At 34.8% G+C, this 17871-nt stretch overlaps 1 protein-coding gene across 2 annotated transcripts in view; it reads right to left on the bottom strand.

Moving 5' to 3' along the window:
* ADK (adenosine kinase) overlaps positions 1 to 17871 on the bottom strand; it is a 497861-nt gene that overhangs the window by 101954 nt on the left and 378036 nt on the right. For both annotated transcript variants that reach the window (XM_045568944.1, XM_045568945.1), the window contains exon 8: positions 3935 to 3970. In XM_045568944.1, the coding sequence (XP_045424900.1) occupies positions 3935 to 3970 (36 nt within the window). The remainder of the gene's footprint in view (positions 1 to 3934; positions 3971 to 17871) is intronic.

A 17871-nucleotide genomic window follows, 5' to 3' on the forward strand; every position in this document is an offset into this window, starting at 1 on the left:
TGCCGCAATGGAACTTTCTCTTATGATATATATGTTCTGTATCTGCACATCCAATACAATAGTCACTAGCTACATGGGCTAGAGATCACTCAAAATGTGCCTTGTATGACTGAGGGACTGAATTTTAAATTTTATTTAATTTTAGTTAATCTTAATTTAAATAGCTGCATGTGACTAGTGGATGCTATGTTAGCACAATTCTATATTTTTTTTCTCTCAGCAGTATAAGATGATAGAGTCCTTGTTGGTCAGAGAAAGACTACAAGTCTGGGATCTTCTAGGTAGTCAGGGACTATGGAGGAAATAGGACGAGAGAAAAGGATTGTTCTGCTTCTTCTATGAAAAGAAGTGTTATATCTTAGAAATTTAAGATAAAAAATTAAAATTTGTTGCTTGGAGTAAAACTGAATAAATACTCCAGTAGAGAAGATATGAATTCTCTTCATCATTTGGCATATAGCTGTTGCAGAGACAATGAAATATAGAGAGTATCTTTATTTAGGTTTTAGAGGTATTTTCTTCACTTTATTTAATTTAAATCAATTTTCAATAGTTTTTAAAAGGCTTCATAATGAAACATGCTTTTAAGCACCTTATTTTTGTCTTAAAAATACAAACCTTTAATTGGTTCAGCTCAAGAAAAGGTAGATTTAAAAACACACAGCAGTCTGAACTGATTTTCCAGAATAATAAAAGGTCTTATGAAACTTTTTACTCCAAGAATTGTCATTTTAAATTCTTAGCAGGTCTGTCATTTAAATCAGGCACTATGCAATTTTCCATCACCTATAAAAAAAAAAATCCTCTCTCTTCTGCTTTGTGCTTTGCCCAGCTCCAGTTTTTATCTCATTCTCCAGTGCCCTCCTAAGCTGCTGCTTCTCACTGAAAATTGCGCAATTCATTTTAAAGATTAAAGATTTTTTTAAAAAAATAAAGATTATCTAAAATTTGCAGAGAAGCTAAACCATAATATCATAAACAATGACACTGAGGATATTTCCTGATGAATAAACACTGGTTATTTTTAGAGGCATTTGGATCGGTCTGTCAGCAGACAGATCACTAGTGGCAATACTCAGTGGTTTTGGAAACTGATTGGGATTTATAATAGAAAGAGCAGTGCTGGTGCAAAGGAAAAACTGCCCACCTTCCCTTTCTTTTAATCTTTTCATTTCTCTCTTCTCACTGATGCTCCAAATTTCAAGGCAAAATTAAAGTTTGGAGGGATAAAATGCAGATTTTTGTCTAGTTTGTCACAGTAGACTTGAGAGCATTAACACATTTCCCTACAGAAAACTGTTAAGATTAAGTGATTTATTCTTGCTTAATTCCTTAAGAATACCAAGTTCCAAACCTATGCTTTTTTATTTCTGTCTAACAGACCAAGGAAATTTTAATGACATTTTAAAAACGCTGAATTTCTCTAGATAGCGTTCCATACACAGATTATATTTTATTAACAATGCTTACTTGAGGTTATCCCACTCATGGCTCATATATATTCTGCAATGCTTGTAATGTTTTTGGGAACCCATGAAGGGACACATCAAGATATTCGGTGCCTTATCCAATCTAAGAAATCACTGTCAATATCATTGACAGAGCAGTTCTGCTATGTCAGAAGATAATAAGGTACGTGATCATGATCATCATCATTTTGTTCATATGCTATAATCAATTATGGCAGATTTATGGCAAAAAGAAACAATTTTGGAATCACTAAGGAAGAACTAATGGAAAGGTTAATATAGTGCTGGTTAGTAGAAAATAGAAAAAGTAGTTTGTTGCTAAGACTGAATGTAAACCAGGCATATTCAAAGCAAGTAGCTCAAGGGGTCAATAAAATTATGAATTAGTCAGGCTTAATAAACCATTTTTTAAAAAACTATTATCTAGATACTATAGGATCATGATTATTTGTTATACAACATGCTATATTTCCAAGTACCTACAAAATTTATTTATAGAACCAAAATATATTTTTTATGGTAACACAGTAAACTGACAGGATACAAATTTATGTTCTATAAGCTTTTATCTGTGGAGATTTTGATGTATCAACAGAAAATATCAATTTTTAATATTAAAATCAGTAAAACTATTAAAAAATGACTGAAAATTATTCTCTCTATATATATATAAATTTTTAAAACAGAGTCTCACTCTGTTGCCCAGGTTGGAGTGCAGTGGCATCATCATAGCTCACTGCAACCTCAAACTCCTGGGCTCAAGCAATCCTCTTGTCTCAGCCTCTCGAGTAGCTGGGACTATAGACATGTGCCACTATACCTGTTGTTTTTTTTGGGGGGGGGGGAGATGTGATCTCACTATATTGCTCAGGCTGATCTCAAACTTCTGGCCTCAAGTAATCCTCTAACCTCGGCCTTCGAAAGTGTTAGGATTATAGGCATGAGTCACCTTGCCTGGCCTGACTTTTCATCATATTCTCATGATGAAAACCTTTGATCTTTAAACTGAATATTCTCCTGATTACATTTTGTCATGTATATAGTTGCCAGTTTGGGAAATTACAAAGTGAAACAAATAAGGAAAAAAAAAACCTTGTAAATCTTTTCTCTACATGTGACTCAACTCTGTATTCACCAGAATATGGTAAAACAAAAATGCAAACTTCCAAGAAACTATCACAGTTCCCAATAATGGAGTATTATGTGGCAGGGTTTCCTACCCTGAAATAGTTCTTTCATAGAATCTTGAGAGTCGAATAGTTATACCACATGCTCACTGTCGTCCTCTAGGAAGAGGAAGCTCTATCTCTGGTTTGTCAAGTCCGATGACGTGAATAACACACATGTGTATTACTTTGTTGCTCAATAATGCATCTGCCTTTACTACGTTTAAATACCAGTTTCATCACAAATTCATACAACACCTTTCTCTGAAGAGTTCAAAGTGAGCTTACTAATACTATCCAATCAATGTTCACAGCTTCTCTAAATGAAAGACAATTCTGAGAATGCAAATAAGGAGGGAGTTCCTATATTCCAGAGCTCTAGCTAAATTTTTAAAAACTACTATTCTACAACATTTTAAGTTGCTGTACAGCACAGAGCATTCCACATAGTTCTGGCTTCATAAATTTCACAGTCATAAAAGCCTCATAAACTCAGTTAATTCTCTGTCACTTAACCTGGGTTCCTATTAGTGTTTTCTAACAATCAATTGGAAGATGGATACAATACAGAATAAAAAACCATGGTCTTGACTGTTATCGCAGTTTTGCCAACAACTACATGAGGTTTTCAATCTTGACAGGATAATACTTGTATCAGGAAAATAAAATCAGGACCTGGAAATTAAATCCATTATTGGTATTTTGTTTCAGAAAATTTATGTATATTTTATGCTATCATGAAAAAAGAAAGGAAGAGAAGAAAACATAGGTTCAAACAGGAAGTTTATACGAGCAGGATTTAAATTAATCAGTTCCTAACAACTGTTAAGTACAACCTTTTGGAAATTAATTTGCATAATGATAATCTACATGTGATAGGGTTGAAATTATTTAAACGACATTATATTTCATTATTTAGTCTTGCTCCACCACTGCTTTAGCAGTGAATCCTTATGAAATGTAATGCAGCTAATGAGGTAGCTTTTTAACTGAACAAACTGACAGGCCCCATATCTGCAGAGGCAGCTTGAAACCGTGCCCAACCTCTTGGCTTCCCAAGAGGCTTTTCAAAATTCAATAAATAACATCTGTAGGCGATGTTGGGTGCAGACCTAGCAGAGTGCGTCATAACACTGTGCTGGCAGAACAAAGAAACCATGACGACTGCCAAGTTTCCATGGCAACTGCTGCGAGGCTCTGAGAGTATAATAGCACATCAATCACTGTCCAAAAGAACTTCATTATCAGCTAGAAAAAACCTTTAGGATCTGTTTAGTGTGCAATTGTGGGTTAACTCACCTCAAAGCCTTGCTCTCTAGCAAAAGTGGCAGCTTCCTGAAATAAAAAAAAAAGAACAGTTAATTATAAAGTGCTAGGTAATGAAGAAATAATCCATTTTTGAAACTCATTCAAATAGTCTTCTTTTTACACAATTATCTCAATATACCCACATAGTTCAATTTTTATTCTTACACCAATAAAGATTTCTTTCTTCCCTTGGAACAAGGGGAAAAAAAAGGCAGCATAATGTCAACACACTTCACAAGTTGGAATAAAGATGTAGTGTATGTTTTTACTATAGCTGCCAGTGAGTTCAGGTGTTCTGACCTTAGGAAAGAAAGACAATCATTTGAAACCTAAGGAACATGCTGGTGGTTATGTTTTTAATTAAATTAAAAAATTCCTCTCAGAAAGCTCTTCTGTAGAGAAGAATGCCTGCTAATAAACATGTAGATTCAGAATAACCACCATTTTATAATCCTCATAATGAAATTTATTACAGACAAGGATCATCAATGGATGTTAAATTCATTGGGTGAAAGCATGATAGGGACCTGGGTATTTCCATGGAATCAAAGTATCACAGATTACATGCTGGTCACGGGGAGCAAAGCATAAGTTTATAATGGAAGGATCAAGCTGTCATCACTTTAACCTAGTGATCTATGCTATCACTTATCATCACTAATAGTGGGATCACCAACTATTCTGTGCCTTCTGTTATGATGCTGTATGAAGTTCACAGCATCACCTATAAAGCATTCTAGCCCAAAAAATTTAACATGAATTAATCAAAACTTTAGTCCAATATTAACTTGCAGTCTACAAGAAATACAGAAGATGGGAGAACACATTAAAGGATACACTGAGAAAGCTACTGGACAAATCCATAAGGTAGGACATTCTATAGGACAACTAGCTTAGTCTCTTTAACAAGTCAACGTCATGATATAGCAGTAAGGAGAAAATGACCTATGGATGTATGGACCTTAATTGGATTCTGTTTTGAACAAACCAGCTATAAAAGACATTTTGGGGCCAGCTGGAGAAATCTGAATATGAAATGAAAATTAGATAATATTAGGAATTATCAGTTTGAAAAGGAAAATGTCCTTAATTTTTAGAGATGTATCCTGAAGTATTTAGGGATGAAATGTCATGATATATGTAATTTATTTTAGAATGATTTAGAAAAGAAGTAAAGTGAAGCAAAAATGGTAAAATGTTAACGACTGTCGAATCTAGATATATGTGAGGGTTCAGTATCTCTACTTTTTTGTATGTTTGAAAATTTTCATAATGAAGAGTCAAAAAACCTCCAATTTCTCTTTAATAGAAGATGACAGGGTAACAAAAGTTGAACACTAAAAAACATACACAATTAAAAAATTTTTAATAGACAAAATTCTTCTAGATTTTAAATATCTGAAGGATACAGTCTGATAAACATTATTATACACCCTAATCCCCTTATAACAGGTTATCAAATGACAGAGACACATCTGTGTAACCAAATCCTTTCCCTTTCTTTGCTTTGTGCATATATTTTAATTTTAGGACTGAAAGAAAATAGAGGCAATATTACTTTTCAACTCCACTTCCCTCTTGAAAATGAAAAAAATTGCAGACAACTGTCAAGAGCCTCTACATCTTAACTTACATTCCTCCAAAATTATCTTTGCCAAGAGATATTAATAGAAGGATGGGATTTGAGCCTGAGTAGTGAGCAGATCCAACTCAACTAAAACGACTGCTGCACCAAACCATGTAAGGCAGAAAGTACAGTCAGTGTCTCCAGCACAAATTTGGGTATTATCTACATCTTGAAGAAAATATTGAGTACAAAAATATATGTATGCACTTATGGTCAAATATACTAATAACATATAAATTTAGAGAACCATTTTGAGAGTTTAGAAAGGTCAAAATGCATGATTACAGCTGAGCACTGAGGTTAACAGAAAGTGATAAGCTGAAAGTACAACTCCTTAGGCTATTCACTAGAGGAACAAAAGCCTGACCAAGTTAGCCTTAGTTGATGTAAAACAAAAACAAAACAAAACAAAACTTGATTTATGATCTTGACACTGGTGCAAGCAAGGTTAGCTTCTTAACAATTTACTTACAGTAAAACTTTGTACATCACATTGTCAGTAATATTTGCTGGCCAGGATATTAAGGAAAAAGGATAAGGTTCAAAAGATATCAATGTAGTGCTTTCTAAGCTGTCATAATTAAGCAAGTCGATTCTTTTTTTTTTTTTTTTTGAGACAAAGTCTTACTCTGTGGCCTAGGCTAGAGTGCCGTGGCGTCAGGCTAGCTCACAGCAACCTCAAACTCCTGGGCTCAAGTGATCCTCCTGCCTCAGCCTCCCAAGTAGCTGGGACTACAGGCAAGCACCACCATGCCCGGGTAATTTTTTCTACATATTTTTAGTTGTCCAGATAATTTATTTCTAATTTTAGTAGAGACGGGGTCTCACTCTTGCTTAGGCTGGTCCCGAACTCCTAAGGTCAAACAATCCACCCAGAGTGCTAGGATTACAGGCGTGAGCCACCATGCCTGGCCGCAAGCTGATTCTTGTATGAAAAAGACAACAGAAAAGCTCTGCTAGAACTACTTATTTATGTGGAACTTCATTGGCGGTATGAAAGAACCCCAGAGGAATGTAAGACAAAGTTAAACTGAAGCATCTGTAGGACTAAAATTGCAGCAAGACATAAATACTCAAAATGCACATGCAGTACTTAAACTGTTTTTTCAATGTCCAGTTTTACTCATACAAATGTATAAGAAATTAACTCTGATCTGTTATAGTATAGAACTAATTGTAGGAAAACATATATATAAATGTCAAACCATTATATTTTAATGGAACCAGGCCTTAGGCACTTCCATGTCTGTAAACTAACCCAAGCATCAACATATTTCTGACTGAGGAAGGATGTACTTATGAAAAGTCAACTCAATTTTCCATTTTAGTGCCGCCTCACACAGGTTTGCTGAGCTGTGCCCTATCACTAGAGAAGCTAAGCACTTGTTCTGTGACTTAAAATGATCTTATCTTCTGACTTCCTCCCACCTTCTTTTGATCTTGGGCTGGTGCCCCAAGTCACTCCATTAGAGAAGGCAGCTGGCTCACATCACTGCAATCTTTCCCACAGCTAACCTCTGATCTGAAGGTGTTTGTAGATACAATGATGGAACAACATTTATTTTTCCCTCTCAGCAAAACAAAACAACACAGGGGAATAGTTTGACCCAGTAAGAATTTTAAGCAGAATTTTACTTGTCAGATTCACTGCATGAAGGGACAGAAAGAAAAGGCATTAGGTCAGAAAACAAGGAAGAAAGAATGGGCATAGATGGTGGGCAGAAGGGTAAGGCAGGTTCCAAATATCAGGGGTAATTCCAAGTGAACTGATCGCACTAAATTGAAAAGGACTTTTTAGTGTGACTTCGCAGTAAAAGTGAGAAAAGAAAACAAGCAAGTCCCCATCTGTGCTGCCCCAGGGCGCCTCGTACTGAGTTTCACAAATCTAATGAAGCAGTCAGGTTAAAATCCAACCGCAGAGTGGATGTGACATGTGGAGAACAGCTCGGGTTAGAATGGAGAAGCAGGGCGGTTCCTAATGCAGGTGATTATCCATGTGATAATCATTATATTTACAGGCTTTCCATTTTAGATCTGACATCAAAAATCACAAAGGAGGAGGGATTAAGGAAATAAACAACCGACACAGAGGCTTTCCTGCTCCCCTGAGATTATACCACTTTCATTCATGCATGACAAGCAACAAAAGCAAAAGCAAACAGGCCAGGAAAGAGTATTTCTGAGAAGGCTGGATTTCACATTAACACTCTTTCCATTTTGATAACTTTCACTATTATTCAGTTTCTCAGTCAGGTCACATTTTCAGAATCAGTTCTCATTGTTGTCTATGTGTTAATACAGTATCATTTTTGGTTTACAATGAATGATACTCACATATGTCTTTTATAACAACAGAGTCATTTTTTCCTTCCTGGAATTGAGTGTTGTGAATAAAAGGACATATAATTAAAGTCTTAGACTCTCATCTGTACCATGCCACTTAGGATTTACAGTAGGCTTGCTGCTTCACCAACCAAGCTAAAAGGGTGCTGGTAGGACAACCCCAAATATGATTTTAGAATGGAGGTTTAAAAAAAAGGCTGAAATTCATGGTTAATGAAAACTATGGAATACTTACATTAAGAGCTATTTAAAGGGATTAGCAAACCACTATTAAAAAGCACAATCCTCAAGATTATAAAGGAAAGGAAAGAGAAACTCAAATGCATGTTTGTGTGTACGAAAGACAACTATTTCCTTTATATTCCAGTGAGGAAAAAACTATTTCTTTGTATTTTGTCTGATAACACTCAAGTTCTTATTTATAAAGTAGAATTATCTGTAATCAACATTAAACTAAAACCGTAACTTGCCCATACTCCTAATTCAATTCCAATTATTTGTTACAGTTATATAGAAATACAATGATTTCTGTATATTTACAAGCCAAGGGGGAATAAGTCACCAGACCAGTTCCACTTTTTCACTTTCCTTGTTCACCTCTCCATCCAACAAAATTTACTTCCTAAGTGTAATTTTAGATTACCTGCATCTGTCTAGAGGTAGATCACCATTACAGCTGCTGCAGACTTTATAAAGGTACTAGACTTTGACACAATACTTGAAACAATAACACTGTAACTCATAAACAGTGTGGTATGAATGAGAGCCTAAGACAAGATGGTATCTCCCCCCCCTCTCTATATATATGTATATAAAAAATAAAAATTCATATATTTGCATGTAAATTTAGAGGTATAATGTTCTCTTTGAATAGCTTTAAATGCAACATAGTACTGGTCAGGAGGCAGTTATAGCCAGTGGAAAGAGTACAGGGCTTAGAATCAAAAGACTTACACTAAAGGCCCAGTTTTATAGCTTATTTGCTCTGTAATCTTGAGGAAGTTACTCAATACATCAGTTTATCAATAAAATTGGGGTTAACAATATCTATTTCATTGGATTGTTGCTAGGAATAAATGAAATATTTTATGTGAAACTGTAAAATCATTTTGTCTACTGAATTCAGGTTCTTGGTAAGATCTTGGGATAGTTTAAACAAATGAGTGCCAGAACATCCAAAGTACATCCAATGATTTTGTCCTATCTGTGGATTATATGTGTAGTAGGCAGTCTCCAAAATGGCTCCCAATGACCCCTGATCCTGATATTCAAACCCTTGTACAATCTCCTCCCCTTGAGTGTGGCCTGGACCTAGTGACTTGCTTCTAACAAATATATGACAAAAACGATGGGATGCTTTGTTCATTCTCTTGATCCCATGTCTCCTCCCTCTGAGCCCTCACTCTAGGGGAAATAAGTTGCCGTGTTGTAAGGACCCATCTGGAGAGGCACATGGCCAACAACCAGTGAGAATTTGAAGCTTGTCAACAGACACAAAAGTGGGCTTGTAATTGGATTCTCCCTCAGTTGAGCAGCAAGATGACTACAAAACTGGTTGACACCTTGATTAAAGTCTTATGAGAGACTCTGAGTCAGAAGCACAAAGCCACGCAGTGTCTGGATTCCCTGGCCACATTTTAAACATGAGGAACCTAAACCTTAGAGAGGTCAAGTAACAAGAAAAATTTAGATAATTTCTCATTCAAATTATGTTAACAAAAATGTCAAAGCAAATATGGTCAGTAGATCAATCACAGGGTGAGCAAATTCTGGAAAGAAAATTTAGATACATGCTATCTAAATTTTTCATATAGCTGATTATGGTTAACCATTTCTTCAACACAGATTAATCGAGAGATGTTATCCTTCTCATGGAATTCATTTTTTGGCATCAAGTCTAGTTTCAATTTTTTAATGTCTTTTGTTATTTTCAAGAAGTGATTACCTTACTGAGACTAAAGTAAGATTTTTAAGTAGTGCTAAAATCCTCAGGTAAGAAAAATATTGAGTCAAAATCTAATACCACTGTGAGGTCTGCAACAGCTGTAGCAGTGATATACCTCTAAGCCATGTTGAAATTTAACAATAAAGAACTACCTGCTATTTCTTTTCATACCATATATAATAAAGATTTATGTTGCTTAAGCCTCTAAATATTTTCTCATGCTGTCCTTCAGACTATGAGTTACCTTTTCTTTATTCTATCTACAAAATTATTTATATATTTTCTTATGATATTGCATTAGTATTATACTATTTTAAATTTTATACTATTTCTGTTAAGGAACAGTTTTAATTTGTAAATATAGTAATTGAAGATTGAAAAAAATTGTTAAGTAAAATGTAATCTGGGAACCTCTTTTTAAAATAAATTTCATTCACAAAAATATCTGTACTGGCTTTTCCAAGGAATATAGCATATAACTTTTTGGAGATTTTCAACCTGTGCTCTGACATTTATTACCATATGCTTCCTGTCTGCAGAATGGTGAATAAAAATATTATTTAACATTTATTGAGTGCCAAAAACTCTGTAGGGCAATGAATAGCTATAAAGACAGTCATGGCCTCTATCCAATAGGTTTATAATAAAAAGTAGATAGACAGTATATAAATTATACCTCAATAAACATGACTGAAAAAAACATTAGGCAGCCAAAATATAGGCCAAAAAAATAAGGTTCAGTTTGTAAGAAGCTTAACTCTTTCACAAAGTGATTTATTAGCTGATTTTTCTAGTCTAGCAAGGAGAATTGTTCATTCCCACCTTTAAGCACATTTAATTGTGGTAACTAAAGAAAAAATTAAGTTAGAAGAAGTGCTTCATCAAAATTCAAGATTGATTAGCTACTTAGGCTAACTTCTTCTAGAACAATCCAAGTTTTCAGTTATTAAAGAACAAGAATAGAAAAGATAACATAAGAAAATTCTCAGGATAGTAGTACTCTTATTAGGTATTTTATTTTTGTTTTCAATGAGATAATAAGTGCTTGACATAAAGGAGATATCCAACAAGTGTCAACTCTTTTCCTTTATCTCATTTTATCTCTACAAAAATCCTAAAAATTGGCATTATTTTCATTTTCTAGATGAAAATTTGAAGGCTCAGAAAGATTAGAGTATGTCCAAGACCATATAGCATAATAGGTAACTGTTATAGCTGGCATTTGGATCTGAGGCTTTCTGAATGGTCTGTGATGCTCTGCTACTGATGAACTCTTTCAGGTTTATATGTCTGAAAAAAATCTTTATTTTGCTTTTGTTTTTCAAAGATATTTTCACCAGGTATATAATTCTAGGTTGATAATTTTTCTTTCTGTGTTCCAAGGTCCAGCTTGCACTGTTTCTGATGTAAGTTTGCTGTCACTCTTATCTTTGTTCCTCTGTATATAGTGTGTCTTCTTAAAGACTTTTTTTTCTTTATCGCTGATTTTACACAATTTGATTATGATATGCCTTGGTGTAGTTTTTGTTTGTTTGTTTCTTTTCCTTCTGGTTTGTTGAGCTCCTTGGATTTGTGAATTTATGGTTTTCATCAAACTTGGAAAATTTTCTGCCTTTATTTCTTCAAATATTTTTTGTCTCCCTCCCCAACCCTAGACTCCAAATATTTATATGAGATCACTTGAAGCTTGTTGCACAGCTCACAGCTACATTGCTTGTTTTTCTAGTTGTTTTTTCTTGCAGTGTTTCCTTTTGAATAGCTTCCATTGCTATGTCTTCAAGATCATTAATCTTTTCTTCTGCAGTGTCACATCTCATCCAGTGTATTTTTCATCAAAGATATGGTATCTTTCATCACTAGAAGTCGGATCTTTTTTATATTTTCTGTGACTCTCTTTAACAGGCACATGCTTTTTTTTTTTACCTTCTTGAAATATAGAATATATTCAGAAATGCTGTTTTAATGTCTTGTCAACTAATCCTAACACCTGCGTCATTTCTGAATCCATTTCTATTAACTATATTAACTAATGTTTCTCCTCATTAGGGGTTGTACTCTCCTGCTTCTTTGGATGAAAGGTAATTTTTATTGACTTACTTATTTATTTATATTTACAGATGGGTCTCACACCGTGTTGCCTGGGCTGGCCTCAAACTCTCTGGCTCAAGCTATCCTCCTACCTCAGACTCCCAAGTAGCTGGGACCACTGGCGCATGCCACTCATTTATTTTTTTAAAAGTGGCTTTCTCACTAAATGAATGGTAATTTTTGATTAGCTGCCTGACATTATGAATGTTTACGTTTTTAGGTGTTGGGCATTTTATTTTTCGTCAAAATTCAGTTAGGTTACATGAAAACAGTTTGATTCTTTCCATACTTATTTTTAAGCTTTGCTAGGTGATGAGAGCAGCTTTTAATCTAGAGCTAATCTGGTCCCCTACTGACATAACATCCTTTTCAGTACTAAAAAGGATGTCCCATATATTAGAGATTTTTCTGCTCTGGCTATTGGGGACATAAACAATTATCAGCTTTATGTGAGTTCAGGGAATGTTCTGCCTGTTCCTTTCGAGTGGTTGTATCCCTGGCCTTTAGTAGTTTCCTCACATACTTATGCTGATCAGTACTCAGCTGAACAATCAAGGGGAATCCTCTGCAGATATCTAGTGTGTGTACTCTCTGTGCGGCTCTCTCTTCCCTGGCATTCTCTCTTGCAAATTCTACCCACCTTGACCTCCCCCAATTCTCAGCTCTGTCTCAATTCAGTTGGAATGCTGGGTTCTGTTAGGGATCTCATTCCTGCACTGCAGACTGGAAACTATCCAGACAGAATGCTATGGCAATTGTAGGGATTCCTCATTTGTTTTCTTTCTCTCAGGGATCACTGTCCAGTGTTGTCTAATGTCTAAAAACTGCTGTTTTGTATAGCTTGTATGGTTTCTGCATTGTTTAAGGAAGGAGGATAAGTTTGGCCCCTCTCACTTCATGACTTTCAACAGAGGTTCAGCGTGGATCTATCTTAAAGTGCAGATCCTAAAGGATCCTGGTATATAAATAAGCCTGTAATCTACCTAATTTATTGGGGTAACACATTGACTGCCACAGGAGAAAAAAAAATTTTTCCTTGGGGACATGATGTTTTATCACAAAAATAGAATAAAAACTTTGAAAACAAAATGATCCTTTCTAATTTAATGAAAAATTTGTTTTTTAAATTGTTTTCTGTGTTCTTTTCAATAAAAAATAATATAAAAACTTGAAAATTCATAGTGTAAAAAGTAATGTAGCTTGAAAACTAGCTCATAAGAGTAAAGTGTTTTTCTTGACATGTCAGGCTTAAATGTAATTTAAAGGTGAACATAAATATAAAAATGGAATTTATTGACTTCTATTCATTTAATCCACATTTTTAGGATTAAATTGTCAATATTAATTGTACTAATAAGAACATGGACAAGTAAGATTTTCATGAAAAAACTGCAGGGTTTTGTCCAGGGGGCCGCCCATCGTGTAACATGTATGCTACGGCATGGCAACATGACTTGCCTGCACACCAAGTGGCTCCCAAGGTAAAGAGACATGTGAGTTATATACGCTCCATGAGGCCCCAGGTTCAAAACTAGTGTGAGTTAAATACAATTCACATGGCAGTTAATGTGTTAAAAAGCTTATCTATCAGGTCACAGACAAGACAGATTGACTGATATATTAAATGTCTCACACACTACTCTTTACATCTCACTGTACAAAGGATACAGTTCCTGCTGTACTAAACCATAAACATTCTACTTCACCAGTAATCTACATTTGAAACCGTCTGAAGAAAATACTCTACTCAGTTCTGAACCCTCCTTTACTTTACATATTCTATATTGTTGTAATTTTCTTGCTTTTTGTCTTACTAACAAGAAAGCTCCATATAGCTAACACAATCTTTACATTGTTTTTTCCTAGTCCTCTCTTGCAACCAATAGAGAGCCTTCTAATCAATATACTATGCCAGGGTCAGCAATCTACAGTATGCAGGATGAATTCGGCCTGCCACCTGTTTTTATAAAGTTTTACTGAAACACAGCAAATGACTATTTGTTTACATATTATCTATGGTCGTTTTTATGCTACCACAGCAGAACTGAAATAATTGATTAGTTTGACAGAGACCATCCTACCTGGACTACTACAGAAAAAGCTCGTGATCCCTGCATTATACTATAATTAGGATATTTGTAAATTTCAAAATAGACTTTTTTCTTCTTTATTGAGTTACCAGTGAATAACTGAAGGCTATATAGAGAGCAGGCTCCAGCCTGCTAACCTTAGGATAACTGAAGTGTGTATCTTTTGACAGGCTTTATTTCCTTCATTCACCAGCAAAACAATCTAAAGACCAAATCACATATATTAATAAAAAAGTAGTAAAAGACAAGTTAAATAACCAATTCTTATAAGTTTAGATACTTGTTTATGCAGGACAATGAGAAAGATTTCACTGCTAAGTGTTTAAAATCAGATTAAAAGAGGAAGGGAAGACCTCAGATGGGAAGAGACAGCATCCTTGTTAAGTGCCTTCCTAGTATTTCCTTTCAGTTCAAATGTGCACCAATGTCCTTGTATTTTCCACATCCCATGACCCTTCCCAGGTTGTGAAGGTATGATGATCACTGCCACTATAAACCATCCAGGGATATAGCCCTAACTTATTCTAGTCTGGAAGTTTTACAAATTTAACTCCTAGAACATAAGGTAAAAACAAAATGGAAACAAATAATATATAAAACACAGAAATGGACAAGTATACAGGGTATAGTTTTGGGTTCTTTAAAATCTACCATGAGTAAAGTGGTAAGGTGTGAGATGTGGTAGTTAATATGGATTTTAAAGACAGAGAACTAGTTTCGAGTTATTTTGACTAGAACATATCACAAAAACTCCACTATTCTTTGGGTCTTTGGTTTTTTGAGGGAGAAGAGAGAATAGAATTAGGAATCCCAGTAATATTTACAGTCTAAAGAGTACTGGATTAAACAAGAAAGAAACTTATAGTACTACATTGTAATTTATTAACAAAATGTAATAAAAACAGAGAAGCTTCTGGTTTCCTACCCTTAGTGAAAAATAAAGGTAATTTCTCCCACGGGCGGAATTTTTACATATGGATAATATATCCAATCCAAATATTACCAATAACCACTGTATTATTTTCTTCTTTCTTACCAGCTGACTCACAGTAATTATGTACAGAGTGTATTATAATGCTGCTGTCTTAAAAACAAATTCAATATAGGAGTTCAAGATCAGCCTGAACAACATAGTGAGAACCTGTTTCTATAAAAAATAAAAAAAATTAGCCAGGTATGGTGGTGTGGTTGCAGTCCCAGCTACTCGGGAGGCTGAGACAGCAATTTTAGGTTGCTGTGTGCTACGATGATGCCACTGAACACTAGCCTGGGTGACAGAGCAAGACCCTATCTCCAAAAAAAAAAAAAAAAGGGAGAGAGAAAAATCTAATGTGTGTGAAAAAGAAATTGGCCAAATGTATAGGTTAAACTATTTTAAAAGTCACAGAAAAATGATAGAAAACACTCAGGAGAGTGCATGGTAGGTGGTCAATAAATGTTAAATTGAAAGCATGACTCATCTATCCTTGCTATATAGAAAAGAAACAGGTTTTAAGAGATACTGAATATTCTGTGATAATAAAATAGGAGCCAATCATCTCTACAGAATGGAATCAAGAAATATATCTTTCTGCCTCATAGACCCTCTTGCTGGAATCTGAGATAACACATTATACAACCATAGTGCTTGCTTGTAGTATTTTGTAGTCTCTATGATAAAGGATGAGTTTTGTTTTGGTATTAATAATACATTGGGAATTAAAGGTAGTATAGCATGGAGTTAGTTACAAAGTATGGGCATTTTTATTGTACTGAACATTATAAAATGATCAAGCTAACAGATGAGATGTAGGATTATTTTTTGTTAAGAACCATTTTGATTTATTGTATATAGTATTACAAATTCCAGCTACACCTATCTCAGAAACGGTTTTCTCATAGGTCACCAATCTCAGCCCTTCTTGACCTTTTTGAATTGGACTTGATTCCTTTTTCCCAGGGAAGAAAAATTTCTGCACAGTTTAACATTTGGGAATACTTATTTTAAGAAATAAAATGAATACTCATTTCCCTTTATTCTTTCAGAGTTTTAATTTCAACTCTCCTCCAAATTTCTTTGTATCTCCAATTACTCTTCATTTCCTGGGTAAATATTTTCCCTCCTTCAATTCTTTGGTCAATTTTCCTCACTTATTCCTGCACATTTAAGGTCTCTCATTTGGATTTCCCAACTCCACTGGATAATTTAATAGGTGAAAAATGAGACTTTATTGGTGTTTTAGAGGTTGAATTTTCCCAACCTTTCCTAGGAACTCTCTTCCCTACTTTTCTGTTGCATATCTTCTTTCTCTTCTCTCTCAGCTTTCTGTTGCTTGTCTTCTTCATTTGCTTAACTCCCTAAATGTAGTCTTTCTCTAGAAATTCATTTCTCAACCTTCTAATCTTTTCTGTCTTTACTATTTTGGGGAGTAATTTTCTTTATTCCTTCCATTTGACATCATCAGGAGATATCCTGTCTCACTTCCTGAGTCTTTTTGACACCTTCTTTCTCTTTGCATCTGACAAGTTCCAAGTTCTGCCAAGTCCATTTTATAAGCATAAGACTTATAATATCTACACCCTTGTTTCCAATCCTTCCAACTCAAATCTAGGTCAATCTTGTACTAATTCTTGCATAGATTACTGCTATAGTCTCTTAACCAGTCTCTAGTACCTGTCTCACCCAGTTTGAATGCATCCTTGCATACAATCATTAGATTTATCTTCCTGAATATCGATTCTGATTATCCTTTGCATAAAAAGCTACCTACTGCTTCCTGATAAAAGTCCCAGTTCCATAGTATGACTTTCAAAGGTCCTTCACAATGTGCCCCTACTTCTCCTTTCTAGCGTGATCTTTCACTATTCTCTTATACATGCACCAGATGCCACTCAAACTAGAATACTTGCTATTCTCTGAACATGCCCCAGGCTTTTTTGCCTTTGTGTTACCTTGCTCATGTAGGCACTAAATGAATTAGAATACCTTCAACCACTCTTGTCAGAATCTTACCCATCCCTCCAGGGTTAGTTCAGCCATCTTTTGCTTAATGGAAGCCTTTTTGAATTGTTCATGGTCTCTCTTCTCTACCTGCAGAAGTGGCTTTCTGCACTGTACAAGAATTTTGCTGAAGTTGTGAAGGCTTCTCTTATGGCAATAATGTGCTGACTGGAAATATACTTATTTATATAGATAGCTTATCTTCCTACTGGATTATACATTCTTAGTGCAGAAACTCTTTTTCACTTTGTATAATGAAAGTATCTAACATATTGCTCTGTACAGAATAGATAATAAATCCTTACTGATTTACCAAATGATAAAGATAAAGCACTCACCTACATTAAGCAAAGAAGAAAAGAGAAGCCCTCAAATACTTCTGCATTAGATTGACATTGACTTGATTTCTTGTGGTTCATACTTTATTTTGGGCTCAGAGTTGAATGACTTTAGTGCTCTGAATATATTCTTCTATTGTGCTTTTTCTTATGTTGAATTATAATTTATTTATAATCTGTTTTCTCCCTTAGTTTATCACCTTCTTGAGATTTAAGTTTTGCATCACATCTTAAAAGCGTGCCTCATACATAGTATGAGTTAAATGTGCATTGGAATGAGTTGATTAATTTAATAGAATCTTTACTAAAAAAGGTAAAAAAAGAATCTATCCATATGCATTGAGATTTTCAAGAATGGTATCTAAGATTTGACTAAAATCTTGGGAAACCGCTGGTCTGATATGTACCTTGAGAGTATTTACACAATCCATATTTTAAACCTATCTGCAGTTGTCCTGTTCTGGGAAGTTACCCTAAAGGATTTTGGCATTTGTCTCATTTCCAATATCACACAAAT

This window comes from Lemur catta, chromosome 14 (assembly GCF_020740605.2).
Source record: "Lemur catta isolate mLemCat1 chromosome 14, mLemCat1.pri, whole genome shotgun sequence".
NCBI classification, from domain to species: Eukaryota; Metazoa; Chordata; class Mammalia; order Primates; family Lemuridae; genus Lemur; species Lemur catta.